This window comes from Mauremys reevesii, linkage group 1 (assembly GCF_016161935.1).
Source record: "Mauremys reevesii isolate NIE-2019 linkage group 1, ASM1616193v1, whole genome shotgun sequence".
NCBI lineage: Eukaryota > Metazoa > Chordata > Testudines > Geoemydidae > Mauremys > Mauremys reevesii.
Window position 1 is genome coordinate 273,968,217 of NC_052623.1, and position 18,115 is coordinate 273,986,331.

At 40.7% G+C, this 18,115-nt stretch overlaps 1 protein-coding gene across 1 annotated transcript; it reads right to left on the reverse strand.

Annotated features, from left to right (window-relative positions):
• Positions 1-37: 37 nt before the first annotated feature.
• LOC120374010 (histone H1-like) lies at positions 38-1,508 on the reverse strand. The gene has a single exon (XM_039493182.1). The coding sequence runs from the start codon at positions 1,502-1,504 to the stop codon at positions 848-850; it is 657 nt and encodes a 218-aa protein (XP_039349116.1). The 5' UTR covers positions 1,505-1,508; the 3' UTR covers positions 38-847.
• Between the last annotated feature and the right edge of the window lie 16,607 nt (positions 1,509-18,115).

The window sequence follows — 18,115 nt, forward strand, 5'->3', positions numbered from 1 at the left end:
CTTTAGAAAAAAGATGTTCTCCCTGTTGCTTAAAAAGATGTTCTCCCTGTTGCTTAAATCCTGGTTTACTTTTTATTACGTGAAATAATTTTTGTAGAGTGATTTGGACGAAACTTGCCTCTCGAATTTTTATAAATAAAACTAATCTACCGTTCCGATTAAATTAGGGCTAAAATTAAAATTTATGTATTTTCATTAGTAGAGTATAGGCGGAAATAGCTATAAATCAACTCAATTTTAGAAAAATTCTGTAATTTAAAACATTAAAGCAGAATATTTAATTTGTACGGGTAAATGGAGTGGATTCACTGAAGTCAAAGAAACCCAGGGGCGGAAGGGAAAGAGGGGCGTCATGGACCAGACTAATCGTCGTATAACGCGGATTTTTCAAATTATCCAGTTGATAAAAAGCGCGGATTTTTCAAATTTTCCCCAATTCCCGCAAAACTACTATTCTTCGCACTGCTTAACCGGTGATACATTCCCAACAGCTAAGCAAAATAAACCGAGAAGGGCGTTCTAAATTGCCAGCGGGACGAGCTCTAACCGCAAAATCTAAACGGCTAGAATCCCTGCGAGCATAGTTTAAAAAAAAAAAAAAACCCACCCATTACATTTTTCTAAATTGTTTCTGGTTCAGAGATTAAAATTGGTTTCTTAAATTATACAGAAAATGAGGTTTTGGAATGTTATAAAAGGTGAAGAAACTGCTAGAGCCGGTCCTCCACCAAAGCAATCTTTGATGCACAGCACACTAGGTGTTTCAGCTCCTTGGGGAAGGGATGGGTGGCTCTTAAAAGAGCCGTTGGGTTTGTTTGCACGAGATTCGAGTTCTCTTCAAACAGCTTCACTTCTTCTTGGGCGCTGCCTTCTTAGCCTTTCCTGCTTTGGGTTTGTTTAGCTTGGGCCTGGCAGCCTTGGGCTTCACCGCCTTGGCCTTAGCCGGACTCTTAGCTGCCTTCTTAGGCTTTGCAGGTTTGGCCTTTTTCGGGCTCTTGGCTGTTTTCTTGGCCGCGGAAGCTGCTGGTTTCTTGGCTTTTTTCGGGCTCTTTTTCACTGCCGTAGCTTTCTTAGGCTTCTTAGCGGCGCTGGCGGGTTTCTTGGCAGCTGGTTTCTTCGGCTTTGCCGCAGGCTTTTTCTTGGGTGCCTTTTCCTTGATCTCACCCGGCTTCTTGTTGAGTTTGAAGGAACCAGAGGCACCAGTACCTTTGGTCTGTACCAAAATGCCTTTGCTCACCAGACTCTTCAGCCCCAGCTTAATACGACTATTGTTCTTTTCTACATCGTACCCGCCAGCTGCCAAAACTTTCTTAAGAGCAGCCAAAGACAGCCCTTTGCGCTCCTTAGAGGCTGACACTGCCTTAGTGATCAGCTCGGTCACGCTGGGGCCTGAAGGCTTCCGGAGTTTCGAACCCCCCGCCGCCTTCTTTGCCTTTTTAGCTGGAGCCTTGGAGGCTGGAGTTGGGGCAGCTGCTGCTGCAACTTCAGGTGCAGTTTCAGACATGGTCACAGACACGTTACAAAATCAGAAAAAACATAATCTGAAGTGAACTAGTCTGATGCCTGTTATTTATAGGGAGGGGTCACTGTCTGATTGGTGCATTAAAGAGCCCGCCCAGCTGCAAACCAGAAAGGGCACTTCTCTCCTCTCTCATTTTGTGTTTCTTTGGAGTCAATAAAATGTATTTTTTGCACAATATTCGCCACCAAACTGTCCCTTTTCTCAGCCAAATGAATTTGAAACAGAGTATTTTCATCCGTTAGTGTTTCCTTCAGAAAATAATGAAATTCCATTAAAGAAAAGATTATAAACCCTGAGTACTGAAGCTGCATGGACCTCGAGATAGAGAACATTTTGTTTTTCTTTGTAAATTAAAAATGTCCCTTTGACAAAAGGACTAGAGAAATAATGTAATGTTATTCCTTTGACGGTCTTCTTCTAATTAGGAAAGAAAGGGAGTGATTTGTATCAACGAGTTTATTACAAACCTACTTCAAACAGAAAGAGGTAGCACACCCTCCCACAATAAACGCGCTCGGTTGATCAAGGCGCATACTTCGAAACTTAAAGAAATATTATTATTGTCGTTTTTACCATTTAAATTATGATTTCGGGACAACACCGGAGCTCTATTTTTAAATAATAAAAGGTAACCGTAATTTTATTAGCACAAGCCCGAGCTGACATGAAATGCCAGGGTTGAAACGACGTTACAACCTGCTTAGCCTCAGTGACTTAATTCAGAATTCATGAGAAAAAGCACTTATATGAATTCTATTTAAAGCCTTGATTGGAAATTTATTTTCTCTCTCTTTCAATATGATTTAAGGAGCACTCCGTTTTTTGGGGATGGGGGGTTATTTTTTTGTGTTGTTTTATTTGTTTTTCCTCGACCTTGTTAATAGTGGATGGTTCTTAAGATTTCTTGGTGATTTCAAAGCTATTGGGCTGATCTGAGACAGCGAGGAGTTTGAACTCTTAATTCTGATTGGGCAGTTTGAAAAGCCCGCGCTTTGAAATGGAGAGTCTAGAATTCCGGATTGGGGTCACATGGTCAAATTATTTTTCCCCTACCGACAGAAGCACTGCAGTACCCCTTTTGAGATCTGTAAATCTACATACATCTCTGATTTTCATACTCAGTCTTCACTAAATTCACCACCACTTGGTAAATCTTCTCTTACTAACAGATTGAATGTACTTATATTTTCAGAGCCACTCATCTGTTTTTAATTAAATGTATTCAACATATTTTCTTTTATTTTTTTTTCCAAATAAATGGAATATTTATAGACAAAAACCTGGTCTTATCCAGCACAATTTACATTATAGTTTTCATATTAGGTCATTCAGCAACAATAATGCTTGTTTCCAGTGAGATAAACACTGTATCCAAAAAAGGTTTCTTTTCTTTCCGAACAACTTTTGACAATGGACAGGTTCCCTTTCTCTTTAACCCGGAGGATCATTTTTATAGTTGATTTTCCATTTATTTCTTTATATTGATTCCAATGGTCAGATTGACCAGCACTGAATAACGAATCCATTCAGTACTAAGCAGAAATAAGTGACTGGAATGTTTTACAGCAACTATTCAAATAATTGATCATTTATTTTCATAATGATTAGTTGCATGCTCATTCTTTGGATTAAAATTCTGTTTTCATCTAGTTTGCCAGTAAGAGAAAATGTACTGACTACTGAACAGGCCTTTTATATTTATACCTTTTATTTACAATAAGAAATCTGTTATTTCATAGAGTCATAGGTTCTAAGACCAGAAGGGAACATTGTGGTCATCTAGTTTCACTTCCTGTATAACACAAGCCATTGAACTTCCCAAAAATAATCCCTAGATCATATCTTTTAGGAGAAAAAAATACAATCGATTTTAAATTTGTCACTGATGGAGAATCCACCATTACGCTTGTTAAATTGATCTAATGGTTAATTACTCTCATGGTTTAAAATGTAACCCTTATTTCCAGACTGAATTTATCTAGCTTCAACTTCCACCTATTGGATTGTTACACCCTTCTCTGATAGACTGAAGAGCCCATTATTAAATATTTGTTCCCATGTAGGTACTTATAGACCGTAATCAAGCCACCCCTTAACTTTTCTCTTTGTTAAACTAAATAGATTGAACTTCTTGAATCTATCACTCACTCCCTGGCATATTTTCTAATCTTTAAATGTTAAAACACGCCTAACTTGACTATAATGCAAAATAAAAATGTAACTACAGACCGTTTAAATTTGTGGTATTGGTAAAATTAGAATTGTTGCCCATTTTCTTTAAAACACTGACTTTTAAGTTCAGATATACAACTTTTGGTTAAAATGAATCTTTCTGGATAGCCTTTCCATAATTATTGAATAGAACTAGATTTTATATCTGAGTAGTTCTGTGTATAACTATATGTAGGCACTACAACAAAGAGTCTTTGTGTTGTAGATGTTATTACCAAAATGATTTTAACCTTCAAATCCGTACAGTGTGTATCCCTGGCGCTTTAAGGCAGCCATAGACCACTTCCATGGCCGTCACGGGGGGGGGAGGTTCTTTGGTTTTTGTTGTTTGTTTGTTGCTGTATTTTTCTTGGCACGCTCTGAATGTAGGTGACTGACTGCATCCTGAATGAAAACCTTGAGCACCCCCGGGGTCTCTTCATAGATCATTCGCGTAGCTAGAGACGAATAGGCTTTAGTAATACCGTGAATGCTCCCTCTCAGCACCTTTTTAAGGCATTTAGCTGCTCCTTTTCCTACTCCCGAACTAATTTTACCACGACCAGACCGTGTGAATCAAAATACAAAGTCAGTTATAATTTGTTTGTACACAACTATCAAAATACACAGAAAAATCCTTAATGCGTATAGGCCTCTTTATATTCCTTGAATTCAGACCTGATTAAAAATCAAAGGAGACAGGCAGTTTATTGGCACTGTTCCCTGGGCTTCTTCTCCCTCACCCTCCAACATTCCGTTGTCTCTGGGTCAGTTTAGACTCCGCCAAACGTGCAATAAACTCAAAGTTCACATTTCTAGAATAGTTTCAGAGAAAATAATGTCCAATTTAGGATATTGAAACCTATGATTATTATAACTGCAATGGAAACCCATTGCCGACAATACTAGATGTCTCGGTAGCTACACTACTTAACACACGGACTGGTTTCAAATAGTTTGTATTATAGTAACTCGTTGTTGTTTCTCCCTCTTCTCTCGTTTTCTGGAGGACTGATAAAGCTGTTTTACAAGCCGACCTACTGATAATGTATACTTGCTCACCCCTTCTCTCTAAAACATTTTGGTGGCGGTGCTGACGCTTCCACATAGTTGAAATGGACCAATACAGGATACAGCGCGAAGGCAGCATTTCTCCTGAAGCAAATATTCCCGGTGAGATGAACAGATCTGATTTACATAATTGTAGCAGGCTTATTCATCTCTTTGGAGTCTGCAGCAAATTCTGACCAATCAGCTTCTGACACATAATATTCTACTCCTGTTTTCTCGCCAGCATTCGCCGCCATTTTCCAAAGCTGCAACATGGAGAATTAATGTATACAGATATATTCAAAAGATCAGGAGCACGCACGTGTTCCAGGAGGCTATATTGTTTTCATCCGCTCAAAAATACTCAGATTCTGAATGCCTGGTATTTATTTCTGTATTAACAATACATTTTCAGTGCTGATTTTAAGTGGTTGCAGAGTGCCTGCCTGCTAAAAAAAACAAGGGCTTTGTTTCTCCTCTCCTTTCCTCCCGCCCCCTGCCTGGCGCCATACAAGCGAAACAACTATCCCTGCTGCAGCTGATGTGGGAAAGAGTGAGACTATCCATTGATTATATTAAAATCAGGAAAAAACAGCATGAAACTATCAGTCAGAATGCTGGCTGACTTTGAAGACCAACATGTATGTCCTATCATATCAAAAGCAGATGATTCTACGGTTTTTGCTTGTTTTTGTCTCAATTCTGTTTCAATTCCACCCTGCCAGTGACCAGGACAAAAAGAATGGAAAGCCACAGGACACGCATTTCCAGTTAATTGTTCCTAAATAATGTTTTATATATGGATTTTTGTTGGCTACTTATTGCAGCTGATCAGTCGTTTTGAGTCAAATAAAGGTGTTTGCTTGCAGTACTGTATTTCTCTCTTTGCATTATCATTGTTCCATAATCTCTCTCACCCAAAAACATAACAATTCATAATATTACATTCAAGATGATAAAAAGAAAGTCATTGCATAAGTCAAACCAACACCAGAAACATCTATTTCAGGGCTCAACTTCATTCATCTCTTATATCACTGGACCTAGCAAGATTGGTGTGCAAATTATCTCTGATTAGGTTTGCTTGCTTGGTGCTGACAGACTTCCAGTGACATTTCTTGTCTATCCAGCCTGTATATTTTGCAATGAGAGTCCAAACACTACATCAATCCATAGTCTGTTAAACACCTCATCCTTGCTTTCACAAATGCTGAGTAGAATATTAAAGGAAAACCTCCCTGATGCCCTAATTTCTGAACTTCCATCATTGTAGTGTTAGCAGAAACTCCGCTTTACTTTAAGCTCCCAGTGCATGCTCTGCCTTCCTGTGTCTTCTGAGTGTATAATTCAACTGCTGCTAGTCAGGGTCTGTGTAGTTAAGATATGGTTTCATGCTTTAGGGAAACAAGGGGTATGCAGTGTCTCAAAGAATCATGATTATGGGTACCTATTAATAATTCTGTGGTGTTGAAAGTTCCTCCCTTCCTACTCCTGAAAACTCCTAAAGTTATATGCACTTTGCATACACCTAATACCCAGGAAACAGTCACTATGATCCACTAACGCTTGGTTCATTACTAAGTGGTAGTATTTCTATTAATTAATTCAACAGTTTGGAGGGTACAGAATGGACATTCCTGTTCAATACATAGCTCCTACACAGTTCAAGAAACCCAACAATTCAGATCACTCACATGATCTTGAGCACGTTTCACACCTTAATCATAAGTCCCTGCAACCACTGACATCTGACAAAACCATTGAAACAATATAAAAACATGTGCCCTGGACTAATTGTTTGAAAATCAACCCTTAATAAAATTTATATAATTGGACTCAGATATATTTATTTATATACATATTTTTTATAACTGAGTTCAGCTATTAACTGATATGATGCAGCAAATTAAACATCTGAAAACCAGTCTATTCAGAGTTAAAGTTTGTCATTCATTCTATGGCTTCTCCAGAGATGGAATGAATCAAGTTTGTTCCTCTGAAGAAGGATCTTAGAGGGCAGTGGTTCATTAGCAGTTTCATGATTTGGATGTCTTCTTCACATTCACATATTGGTCTGTCTTTCAACTTTAAGTTCAGGAGCCTCTTCTGTTTAATGGCCACTAGGACTGAATAGTAAGAAAATAACTAAGAAAATATTCTTTCCTTTGACCTGGTAGTAGCCAGTGGAATTAAAATGTCAGAGTGGCTCAGCAAGGTCTGGTCCACACTAAGAAGACTTGATTGACAAATGACTAAGGTGCCATTTTTAGTGTTGGGTGGTGGTTGTTTATCCCACAGATTTGTATTACATCCATTATCTCAATACACTAGAACTGTCTTTCATTGTGGTAAAGCTAGCTGTATTCAGTTGGGTGGGGATTAGTTACAGGATGTTACTACAGCTGCCACTGAGCTACAAAAAGAGGTGGATGTTTGTCTAGCGGGGATCCTTCCTCTTTGTATTGAGGTCATTCTGTAGAGGAATCTAATGGTGTATTTTTGCTGTGGAGATGCTGGCCGTCTGGTAATATTCATGACAGTCTGATACTGGGCTCAGTCAGATGTATCTGGCAATTCTGGAGAAGCTAAAGTGGTCATATAGGCCTTATCCTTTATGGTATTTAGATTCCTAACTATTTAGGCTCCTGACTTCCATCAGAATCAATGGAAATGAAAGGTATTAGACCCCTGAGGATCTAGATCCTATAGAGAAGGGATAGGTAACTTGTGTTTGGCAAGTCCAATTTAAATATGGTGTTTGACTTAGTGAAGAGAAGCTATAACATTTCCCCCCCACAATACTCGTAGTCTGCCCTCAATGGTAACAGGAAGGTTCAGTGCATGGCACAGGCACAGGCACATGATACTGAGACCATGGTGGGGAGTTGGGAATAGGCAGGCTTCATCCATGGCAGAGGCACACGGAGTTGGACAGGGTGGGGAGCTGAAAAATGTTCAGGCTCGGTGCATGGAGCAGGCACAAAATTCAGTCTGGTATCAGGAGCTGGAATAGACTTGTTGGATGAGTGGAACAGAACAGTCACACAGCCCTGGACAGGTTGGGGAGTTGAGAACAGGCATGCTCATTACATGGCAGTCACTACAAGCACTGATACTGGGGTAAGGAGAATGAGAATAGCCATTGAGATAAATGGAGCAGTTCACACCTCTCAAAGCTATTGTTTCAGGCTCTGTTCTTCTCCCTGAGGAGTTTGTATTCATCTAAGAACATCCCCTTGAAATGAATGACCCTTCACAGGCCAGCCAGCCTCCTAAACTGCAGATGGTTGTGTAAATCTCCTTCCCCAGACACTTAATCCACATGTAGGGACTCTGGGGCCATGTCTACACTATGAGAACTATAGTGGCACAGCTAAGGTGCCATAGTTATGCTGACTTAACTCCATAGTGTAGACAGAGACTACAGTTATGGAAGAGGTTTTTCCATCAGTTTAGGAACTCTCCCAGGGGCACCCCTCCACCCCCCAAAAGTAATAGTAGGTAAAGTTGATGGAAGCTTTCTTCTACCAACCTAGCTACATCTAGACGAGGGGTTAAGTCAGTATAGCTAGAACACTGAGCAGTTTGGATTTTCCACAGCCCTGGGAGTTGTATCTACATTGACCTATATTTTAAGTGTAGACCAAGCCTGAGTCTACACTATCCTGCCTTCAGCTGTTACATGCACTTCTCAGAGGCCCACCACCCTCTCTCTTCCCATAGCCCCTCCAGGTTTACCAGGGGCATGGAGTGTCAAGGAGGGTGGAATTACTGACTGAGTTTGGAGGTGGGAGTGTAGGGGCTCAGAGCAACAAGCATGTGGAGCAGGTCAGAGAAATGTGGAACAAAGGGAATAAAAGAGGGAATAAATTGGAGCAGTGGTGGGGAAGTACATGGATCGGAGACTGAGATAGATAAAAGTGGGAGAGGAGTGTTGCAGAAGGTGAGGGGGTTGCAAGAGTTCAGGGTAGGACCACTGCCCCTTTCCCAATCTTTGTCCTTTAGATCTGTGGTCTGGCTGGCACAGCTTCTGAGCTCTGAGGGGCCAGCACAGCCCTACATGACAACTCTTATTAATGATATATTTTATTGGATCAACTACTTCTGGAGAGAGAGAGACAAGCTTTCAAGCCACAGTGATCTTCTTCGGGTCTGGGAAATGTCACAGCTAAATACAAGATGGAACAGATTGTTTAGCATAAGCAGTTAACAGATATTTCAAGGGACCATTCAAGTTGAAGTGGCCAGTTAATGCCTCTCCAGTCATAGGGGGGAAACGAGGGGTGGGGGAGAAGCTGGGCAGAGAGGAGTAGTGGGTTATAGATTAGTATAATAAGGCATAAATCCAGTGTCTCTATTCAATCCATGATTGAAAAATTGAAAAGTGTCTAGGAAAATTATGAATGTAAGCTCCCAGGCTCATCTTTTGAAAGTGTTGTGCAGATTTCCTTTGAGGATGGGGACTGAGCGGTCAGATATAGAGTGATCTCTTTGTGAAAAGTGTTCACCCACAGGTAATATGGTGTTTTTGTCCTTTACCATTTTTCTGTGTGAGCTCATTTAAGATCATAGTGATACTCTGATTTCACCCACACAATTCTTATTGGGGCATTTAATGCATAGGATGAGGTACACCACATGTTGTGATAGGCATGCATAGGACCCAAGGATCTGGAAAGGTGTGAGGGGGCGTTGATCATTGTAGCAGTGAAGATATGTCTGCAGGTTTTGCATCTGTTGTCTGGCAGAGTCTGGTGCTACTTTGCATTGCTATATCCTGGTCTATTGGAAGCTTGTTTCTGATGATGAGCTTGGAGAGGTTAGGGGTTGTTTGAAGGCCAGAAGAGGGGGTTCAGGAAAAAAATCTTTCAGGATCTGGTCCCCATTGAGTATGGTTTGTAACTGTTTAATGATGCCCCTCATGGGTTCCAGTGTGGGGTGGTAAATGACAACCAGGGGTGTGCAGTCAAAGGGGATTTTATTTCCATATTGAAGCAATTTCTCTCGGGTTATTTGGCTGACCAATTCCATGATGCAATCTACTTCTCTGGTAGAGGGTTGTTGTTTGGTGAAAGCAGTTTTATGGGTGTTAAGGTATATATCCCAGACTTTCTCCTCAGAGCATATTCTGTGGTATCTGACCGCCTGGCTGTAGATAACGTATGTCTTGGTGTGTTTGGGGTGGTTAGTCAATCTGTGACAGTAAATGTGGTGTGGTGATCCATGAGTTTCTGTATATAGTTTGTTTGTAAGATTCCATTGCTGAAGCTAATTGTGGTGAACATGAAGTTGATGCTAATGTGGGAGTGTCCTACAGAGAGTTAAAATGGAGAGATAGCAGTTGTTGAAGTTCTAGTGGAAATTTATGAGGAAGTTAAGGCATCTGTCTGGAGGATGAAAATAACATTGATATATCTCAATCAATCTCTATATTGGTTTTGTGGTGCATTTGAGAAGGTTTGCATATTGGGGAACCATGCTAATACCCATGGTTGTTCCCATGGTTTGGACAAAGTGTTGAATGTAAAACTGTTATGGGTGAGGCTGAAATAGGTGAGTTTGGAGATGTGTTTGGGGTGGATACCTGAGCATTATCCATTATCTTGTAGATATTTATGGCAGTCAATCATGGAGTCCTTGTGAGGGATGTTGTTGAAAAGTGAGGTGACATCCATGGTGGCAAGAATAGTGTTCTGAGGTAGGTTGTTAATGTTGCAGAGTTTCTAGAAGAAGTTGGTTGTATCCTGGAAGAAGGTAGCCTTTTGTGGGGTGAGTGATTTGAGGATGGTTTCTATGAGTCCCAATATTCCTTCAGTATGAGTGCTGTGGCAAAATATGATGGGTCTGCCTGGGTTCCTTTGTTTGTGTATCTTGGGAAACATGTAGAAGAGTGGTTCTCAACCAGGGATACATGTACCTCTGGGGGTACACAGAGGTCTTCCAGGAGGTACATCAACTCATCTAGATATTTGCCTAGTTTTACAACAGGCTACATAAAAAGCACTAATGAAGTCAGTACAAACTAAAATTTCATACAGACAATGACTTGCTTATACTGCTCTATATACTATACACTGAAATTTAAGTCCAGTATTTATATTCCAATTGATTTATATTATAATTATATGATAAAAATGAGAAAGTCAGCAATTTTTCAGTAATAGTGTGCTGTGACACTTTTGTATTTTTATGTCTGAATTTTGGAACTTAGAATCAGAGGACTGGAAGGGACCTCAAGAAGTCATCTGCTCCAGTCCCACGCACTCATGGCAGGACGAAGTATTATCTATTCTAGACCATTCCTAACAGGTGTTTGTCTAACCTGCTCTTAAAAACCTCCAATGATGGAGATTCCACAACCTCCCTAAGCAATTTATAGCAGTGCTTAACCATCCTGACAGTTAGGAAGTTATTCCTAATGTCCAACTTAAACCTCCCTTGCTGCAATTTAAGCCCATTGTTTCTTGTCCTAGCCTCAGAGGTTAAGAAGAACAATTCTTCTCCCTTCTCCTTGTAACAACTTTTTTATGTACTTGAAAACTGTTATCATGTCCCCTCTCAGTCTTCTTTTTTCCAGATTAAACAAATTCAGTTGTTTCAATCTTCCCTCATAGGTCATGTTTTCTAGACCTTCAATCATTTTTGTTGCTCTTCTCTGGACTTTCTCCAATTTGTCCACATCTTTCCTGAAACGTGGCGCTCAGAACTGGACACACTGCTGAGTTGGGTTTGTGGGGGATGAGGTTGTTGAGTGTCTCTTGGAGTTGTTTGGGAAAGTATTTGATGATATCTTTTATTTCCTGGGTAAACTGTGTGGTGTAGTCTTCTTTGAGTTCTTTATAATAGGTGGTAGTTCAGAGAGTTGTCAGTTGATCTGGTTAACATAATCATGGTTGAAGACTATGATGGCACCCCCTTTGTCTGCTGGTTTAATCACTATCTGCGGATTGGATTTCAGGGACTGTATAGCTGTCCTGTCAATGGTGGAGGAATTGTGGTGTATGTGATTTCATTTTTTATTTCTTTATTTATTTATTGTTTTGGTTTTTTTTCCTGAGCAATTAGTTATCAATAGTGTGGATTTATCAACTGTGGGGTGTCCACTGTCCATCCAGATGATTTTTTTTTCTTATGGCTGTTGATGGAAATGTGATTATTGTGGGTGGTGTCATCATTGTTGTGAAATAATTCTGTGAGGTGGAGTTGGCAAAAGAATTCTTTTAGTTCTCCACATGTTAGTATGGTAACAGTTTCTGTTGTGGGGCAGAAGTCCAGTCCCTTGGAGAGTACAGATAATTCAACTCAAGTTAGGGATAGTCTTGATAAATTGATGATGTTGGAGTGTCACATTGTATCCAGGTGGTGGGTCCTGGTGCCATGGTTTCTCCAGGAGATGGTGTTCTGTGGATTTTGGAGTTGTTGTAGTTGGTTCCACTTTTCATTTTGGTGTTGGTTTTCAGGTATTTTTGTTTTTCTTTGTATAGCTCCTTTGGGATTTCCAGGTTGGTTCCCAGATAGTTTTTTTCTCCAGTGTGTGAGAGAGTCTGTGATGATTTCTTGTTTGATTATGTCAGGTGCAGTAAGTGGTTTCTCAGGATAAGTTTTCATTAGCAACATTAAAGCGCTGCCACAGCAGTGCTTTAATCATGACTGTGTAGTTGTGGCACTAGAGCTGTAAAAAAAACCACCCCCACAAGGGGAGTAGCTACCAGCGCTGGTGCACTGCCTACAGTGCCACTTTACAGCGCTGAAACTTGCAGTGCTCAGGGATGTGTTTTTTCACACCCCTGAGCGAGAAAGTTGCAGCACTGTAAAGTGGCAGTGTAGACAAGGCCTCTGTTTTTTCTGAAGTCCTTCTGCAGAGCTGTTCAGCATATCTGGAGTTTTTATGTAGTGGTCAAAGGGTTACAGATGATGAAACCTCTGGGGATGATGTTTTGTTTCTTGAATTTACTCAGGAAATAGATGTTCCTGTTAAGTTTTTCTTCCTTTTGCTTCATGTTATGACATTTCCATTTCAAATGGCAAAATTCAATATCTTCCATTGTTGCATGCAATGTTGTTGTAGCCATGTTAGTCCTAGGATATTAGAGAGACAAGAGAGAGACTCAGCAAGAGGGGAGAATCCCAGAGCCCAGGTTCAAGCCTGAGCCAAATGTCTACACTGCAATTAAACAGCCCCATATAGACCGACCTCTGCGAGCCTGAGTAAGCTGACATGGGCTAGCAGTGGGTGTTTAATTTCTGTGTAGACATACCCTCTGTGCTCCTTTTACACCTTTGTCATCTAGTGGCCCCAGTGCCTGTTTGGCAGGCGTCCTGCTTCTGATGTACTTAAAATTGAATTCTCACTGTTAATTTTTTGCATCTTTAGCAAGTTGCTTCTCAAATTCTTTCCTGGCCTATCTTATTATACTTTCACATTTAACCTACCAGAGCTTGTGCACCTTTTTTTCTATTATCCACACTAGGATTTGACTTCCAAATTTTAAAGGATGCTTTTTTGCCTCTAAAGGCCTCCATTGCTCTGCTGTTTAGCTACCGTGGCATTCGTTTGATCCTCTTGTTGTCTTTTCTGACTTAGGGTACACATTTAGTCTGAGCCTCTGTTATAGTATATTTAAATAGTACCCATGCTGCTTTCAGGCATTTAACACTTGTGACTGCTCCATTTAATGTATGTCTAACAAGTGTCCTCATTTTTATGTAGTTTCCTTTTTTAGAGTTAAATGTTTCTGCGGCTGGTTTTTTTTTGGTATTATCCCCTCTACAAGGATGTTAAATTTAAGTACATTATGGTCACTATTACTAAGCAGTTCAGCTATAGCTACCTCTTGAACCACATCCTCTGCTCTCCTTGGGACTACATCAAAAATTGCCTTTCGCCCTTTCCCCAGGTGGGTTCCAGAACTAGCTGCTGCAAGATGCAGTCAGGGCCGGCTTTAAGCCGATTCACCCGATTCCCTAGAATCGGGCCCCACGCCTAAGGGGGGCCCGCTCCCAGGGTCTTCAGCAGCATTTCAGCAGCGGGGGGTCTGCTCCAGGGGTCTTTGGCAGCATTTCAGCGGCATGGGGCGAGTGGTCCTTCGGTGCCACGGAAAACCCAGAGCAGACCCCCCCGCACCGCTGAGTATTCAAATCGGGCCCCACGGGTCATAAAGCTGGCCCTAGATGCAGTCATTTATAGTGTCTAGAAATTTTATCTCTGCATCTCGGTCTGAGGTTACATTTACCCAGTCAATATGAGTATAGTTGAACTCACTCATTATTACTGTGTTTTCTGCTTTTGTAACCTCTCTCTAGCCTCCCTTTTCATTTTACAATCTCTGTGACCATCCAGGACAGTTGGCCAGTGGTATATTCCTACTGCTATACTCTTTTTATTCAAGCATGGAATTTCTATCCATAGAGATACTATAGTATAGTTTGTATCACTTACGATTTTTGCCCTATTTCACTCTTCTCTTTCTTTAACATATAATTCTACTCCCCCACCAGTGCAACCTACTCTGTTGTCATTCCTATCTTTTTTATATCCTGGAATTGCCATGTCCCATTGATTATCCTTTATCCACTAGGTTTCAGTGCTGCCTATAATATCAATATTCTCTTTCAATGTCAGGCACTCTAGTTCACCCATGGTATTAAGATTTCTTGCATTTATATATAAGAATTTGTACATTGTGTCAGTATTCAGTTGCTTGCCTTCATGTGTTATATTTAAATGGGACTCGGTTACATTTGACTGTCCCTCACTGCCTCCTACCTATACTTTACCAACTTCTTTCATATCCTCTTTACTAGGACACAGAGTTCCCCCTTTAATAAATTCATCCCTAAGGGACATCTCCACTCAAACTGTGTACTCCTCTGCACCTGTCGGTGCTCTCCCAGCACTTCTTTTTAACTGTATGTGAAAGCTGTCTGGTTGCCTCTTGGTTAAGGGGAAGCCTCCTGTATAGGCCACTCCTTCCCCATAAGATTCCCCAGTTTCTAATAAATCTACATCCCTCATCCCTACACCATTGCCTCATCCACACATTGAGACCCTGCAGTTCTGCCTGTTTTACTGGCCCTGCATGTGGAACTGGAAGCATTTCAGAGAATGCTACCATGTACATCCTGGACTTTAATCTCTTACATAGCAGCCAAAATTCCAGGACTTTTCTTTTACATTTCTTTATATTATTGGTACCCACATGTACCACAATCATCAGATCATCCCCAGCATTACCTATAAGGCTATCTAGATGTCCTGCCCATGGCTGCCTCACCAAGCCGGGCAGGGTATCTGGCTCCCCTTCCCTCCACTGGTCTCTGAACACAAGAATAATACAGAACTCCCCTCCTGCTCCATGCTGTCTCCAGCAGTAAGAGGCTCCAGGTTAATCCTACAGCCCCCCATACTGCTGCTCTTGGAGGGAAGAGGAAGTCAGAGCAATGCAGTCAATTGTGTGCACAAAGAGAGTCTAGAGAGTCGGAGGTGTGAAGTGGGTGACACAGGGAGGTTCAACTCTGCCCTTTCCAAAATACTACAGCCATGCCCTCCCCCCATTTCTGTCCCACTTCAAAAATTGCTGCTTCTGACTGCATGTCATCCCCTTCATTGTTCCTGTATCTGCTTCTGAACTCCTCAGCCTGCTCCTATGCAGGGAGGCATGCTGGGGAGGAAGGGCTGAGCTGTGTTGGACATGTGAAAAGTCCTTGAGATGATGCATAGACAATGAAGGGATTAATGTGCAGCCAGTGCCGTCTCTGGCTGGGGTAACTATTGCCAAGGAATTGGAAGGAAGTGGAGGGTGAGTCTGTAAAATATGAGGATACTGAGAAATTATGTTTTAATAAAACATGGAAATTTACTACCCAAAACCTTTGTTAATGCAGGTTGCCCAGCACTGCCTAGTGCCCCTCCATATGGTAGAAGTTTGGTAAACTTAAACCTCTGAAAGCTGAAGTTAAAAAGTCAAGGTACACAACACAATTTTTATTGTGCACTCTTTGACTGATGTCCCAAAATGATAATAAGAAACATACTAGCACTCTACACCCATAGATGCTTCAGAACACAGTGGGAACAGAGCACAATGAGCACTCTATGACAAAGTCTAACAACTTCTGTTCACTAAGGCAAAACTTTGATTTAGTTCAGGGATAGCCAACAGGAGTTACCTACACGTGGCCAATACTCAAAGCCTACTCCAACCAGGCCACCCCAAACCTGCAAAATGTTACCACCCCGTCTTTCTTGCCCTAAAAATTCCTATGACCATTATCTTCACCTATCCCCCACTAAGTCCTGGAGATCACTCTTATGTATGCCACCAGACTGCTAACAATCCCCAGGATAAGACCAAACATAAAGATGAGCATATTCTCTTATTCATTTCTCATGTTTACTTTTTAAGGCATAACCATTATTGAACCATTTCCAGTGGCTAATTCAAGCTTTAGGGATGCATTGGGGGAGCACTATAAACTTTAATTTACCATTTTCTGGTTTTCAGAAGTTTCAGGTTGTACACTCTCCAAATTCTGGAAAAGCAGAAGGTAATGCTTGGCAATCTTAACTCTACATTACCTATGTTTTTAGGCATTAAATTAATTATTAATGTACAGTTTTGAGAGAAAAAATATGTATACATTCAATTTGCCTGGGCAAGAGAATGACTTGAGAAACTGGAAGGGAAAGGGATTTATAGTCAGTCATTTAAATTTCTATTTTATTTTTATTTTATAGCTGATTGAATTGTATTTGTTTATTTTATCAAATCCTGATAGTTGAGAGAAGAGACCTTGTTCTTAAAAAGCATTATTCTGTTATCAGACTCAGATTGTAATATTAATAATAATATTGATATTTTATAAATAAGTAATTTAATACATAAATTACACAAAAGTTATCCTAATATATTTAATATATTTGAAAAGGCAAATAGGAAACAATACACAAACAAAACAACCATCAGGTGTAGCTACATGTGTCTCAGTTTCTCCTGTGCAGTTTAATTTCATATTGTAATCTCTGCAACTCTGAAAGAACAAATTGAAACATCCATGAAAATAGAAACAAAAAATGAGGATGAAAAACTGCTGCTGTATTTCATGTATAATTACAAGACCAAATGATCGGTAAGTAGGATCAAGTTTTTTGTGTTTTTCAGAGCACCAAAAACAACCCAATGAAACACCTGCCAAATATGAACCAACCAACCAACCAGAAACAAAACTTACTCCAAGAAGAGTCAATAAAGGAGAAAAGCCAGAGGCCTTCAAGTTCATTCCTATATTTATTGATTTTATCTGGAAGCTGGAAGTATTGGAGAGCATATACAAAAGATTAGCCTGAGAGAGAGACTACACAGCAGTGTGTGTGTAACTGGGAGAAAAATCATTACCATCTATGATTTGCACAGATCAACAAAGCTAAGGTAACCCATTATTGCATAGAACTTTCACTGTTTTGTTTTGGGGCCTGGGCAATATATATATATGGGCTAACTTTCCAATTAGTTGGACAAATATAACATAATAAATATAACACAGTATATGTATGGTTCCCCCCGTACATTCAACTGAATAAATTAAAAATCTAGCTCTTTCACAATCACAAACATGAAACCTTTGTTTCGACTGTATACATTAAAGCAAGGATAAGGGTCTCTTCCAGCCACCCCACTCCCAGCTTTCCCTTTGTGAAATAGGAGAGAAGCCTGATTTTGAGTGCCCTTTCTGTAACCATTCAAATCAGTAGTCACACTGTGGCAGCGACATCGTTCACATTAGGTGAGGAGACAGAATAAAGAAGGAACATACGTGCGCAGCCTCGCTACTTTTGATTAGAGCTGAATGTAGCAGATTTTAAACCTTCCTTTGTTCAAGTTTGGAAAATGGCGACGAATGTCGGGGAGGCGGAGGGAAGCATCTGTCGGGGAACCCGATTGGTCATATTTTGCCGCAGATTCCTACTTGAAATGGGAGGGGGAAAGAGGGAAGCTTTACAAAGCCACAGAATAGCACCCAGCCCCACGGGGAGCCGCGTTATCGAAAAATGTTATCAGAAGGGAAACTATTCAAAAGACGAATAGAAAAGATATTGTAAAGAGATTCCTAACTTAACCAGCAGGCCGCTGAGAGGCCCAGCAGTGCAGGAAACGTGGGCTTCTAAAGCAGTTATAATGATTAGTGCTAGCCCTTAGCACTGAGTCTCCTAATCCTAAAGCATTAAAAAAAAAAAACCGTGGTGGAATGTTTTGCCTGCCTAGCTCTGTCCCACCCCCGAGCGCCGCAGGCATAGACAGTGAAGAGCTTGGGAGGAGGGAAGGCGCAAATAAC

Excerpts from the sequence above, each read along its gene's own strand:
- LOC120374010 (XM_039493182.1), bottom strand. The coding sequence starts at position 1,504 with ATGTCTGAAACTGCACCTGAAGTTGCAGCAGCAGCTGCCCCAACTCCA.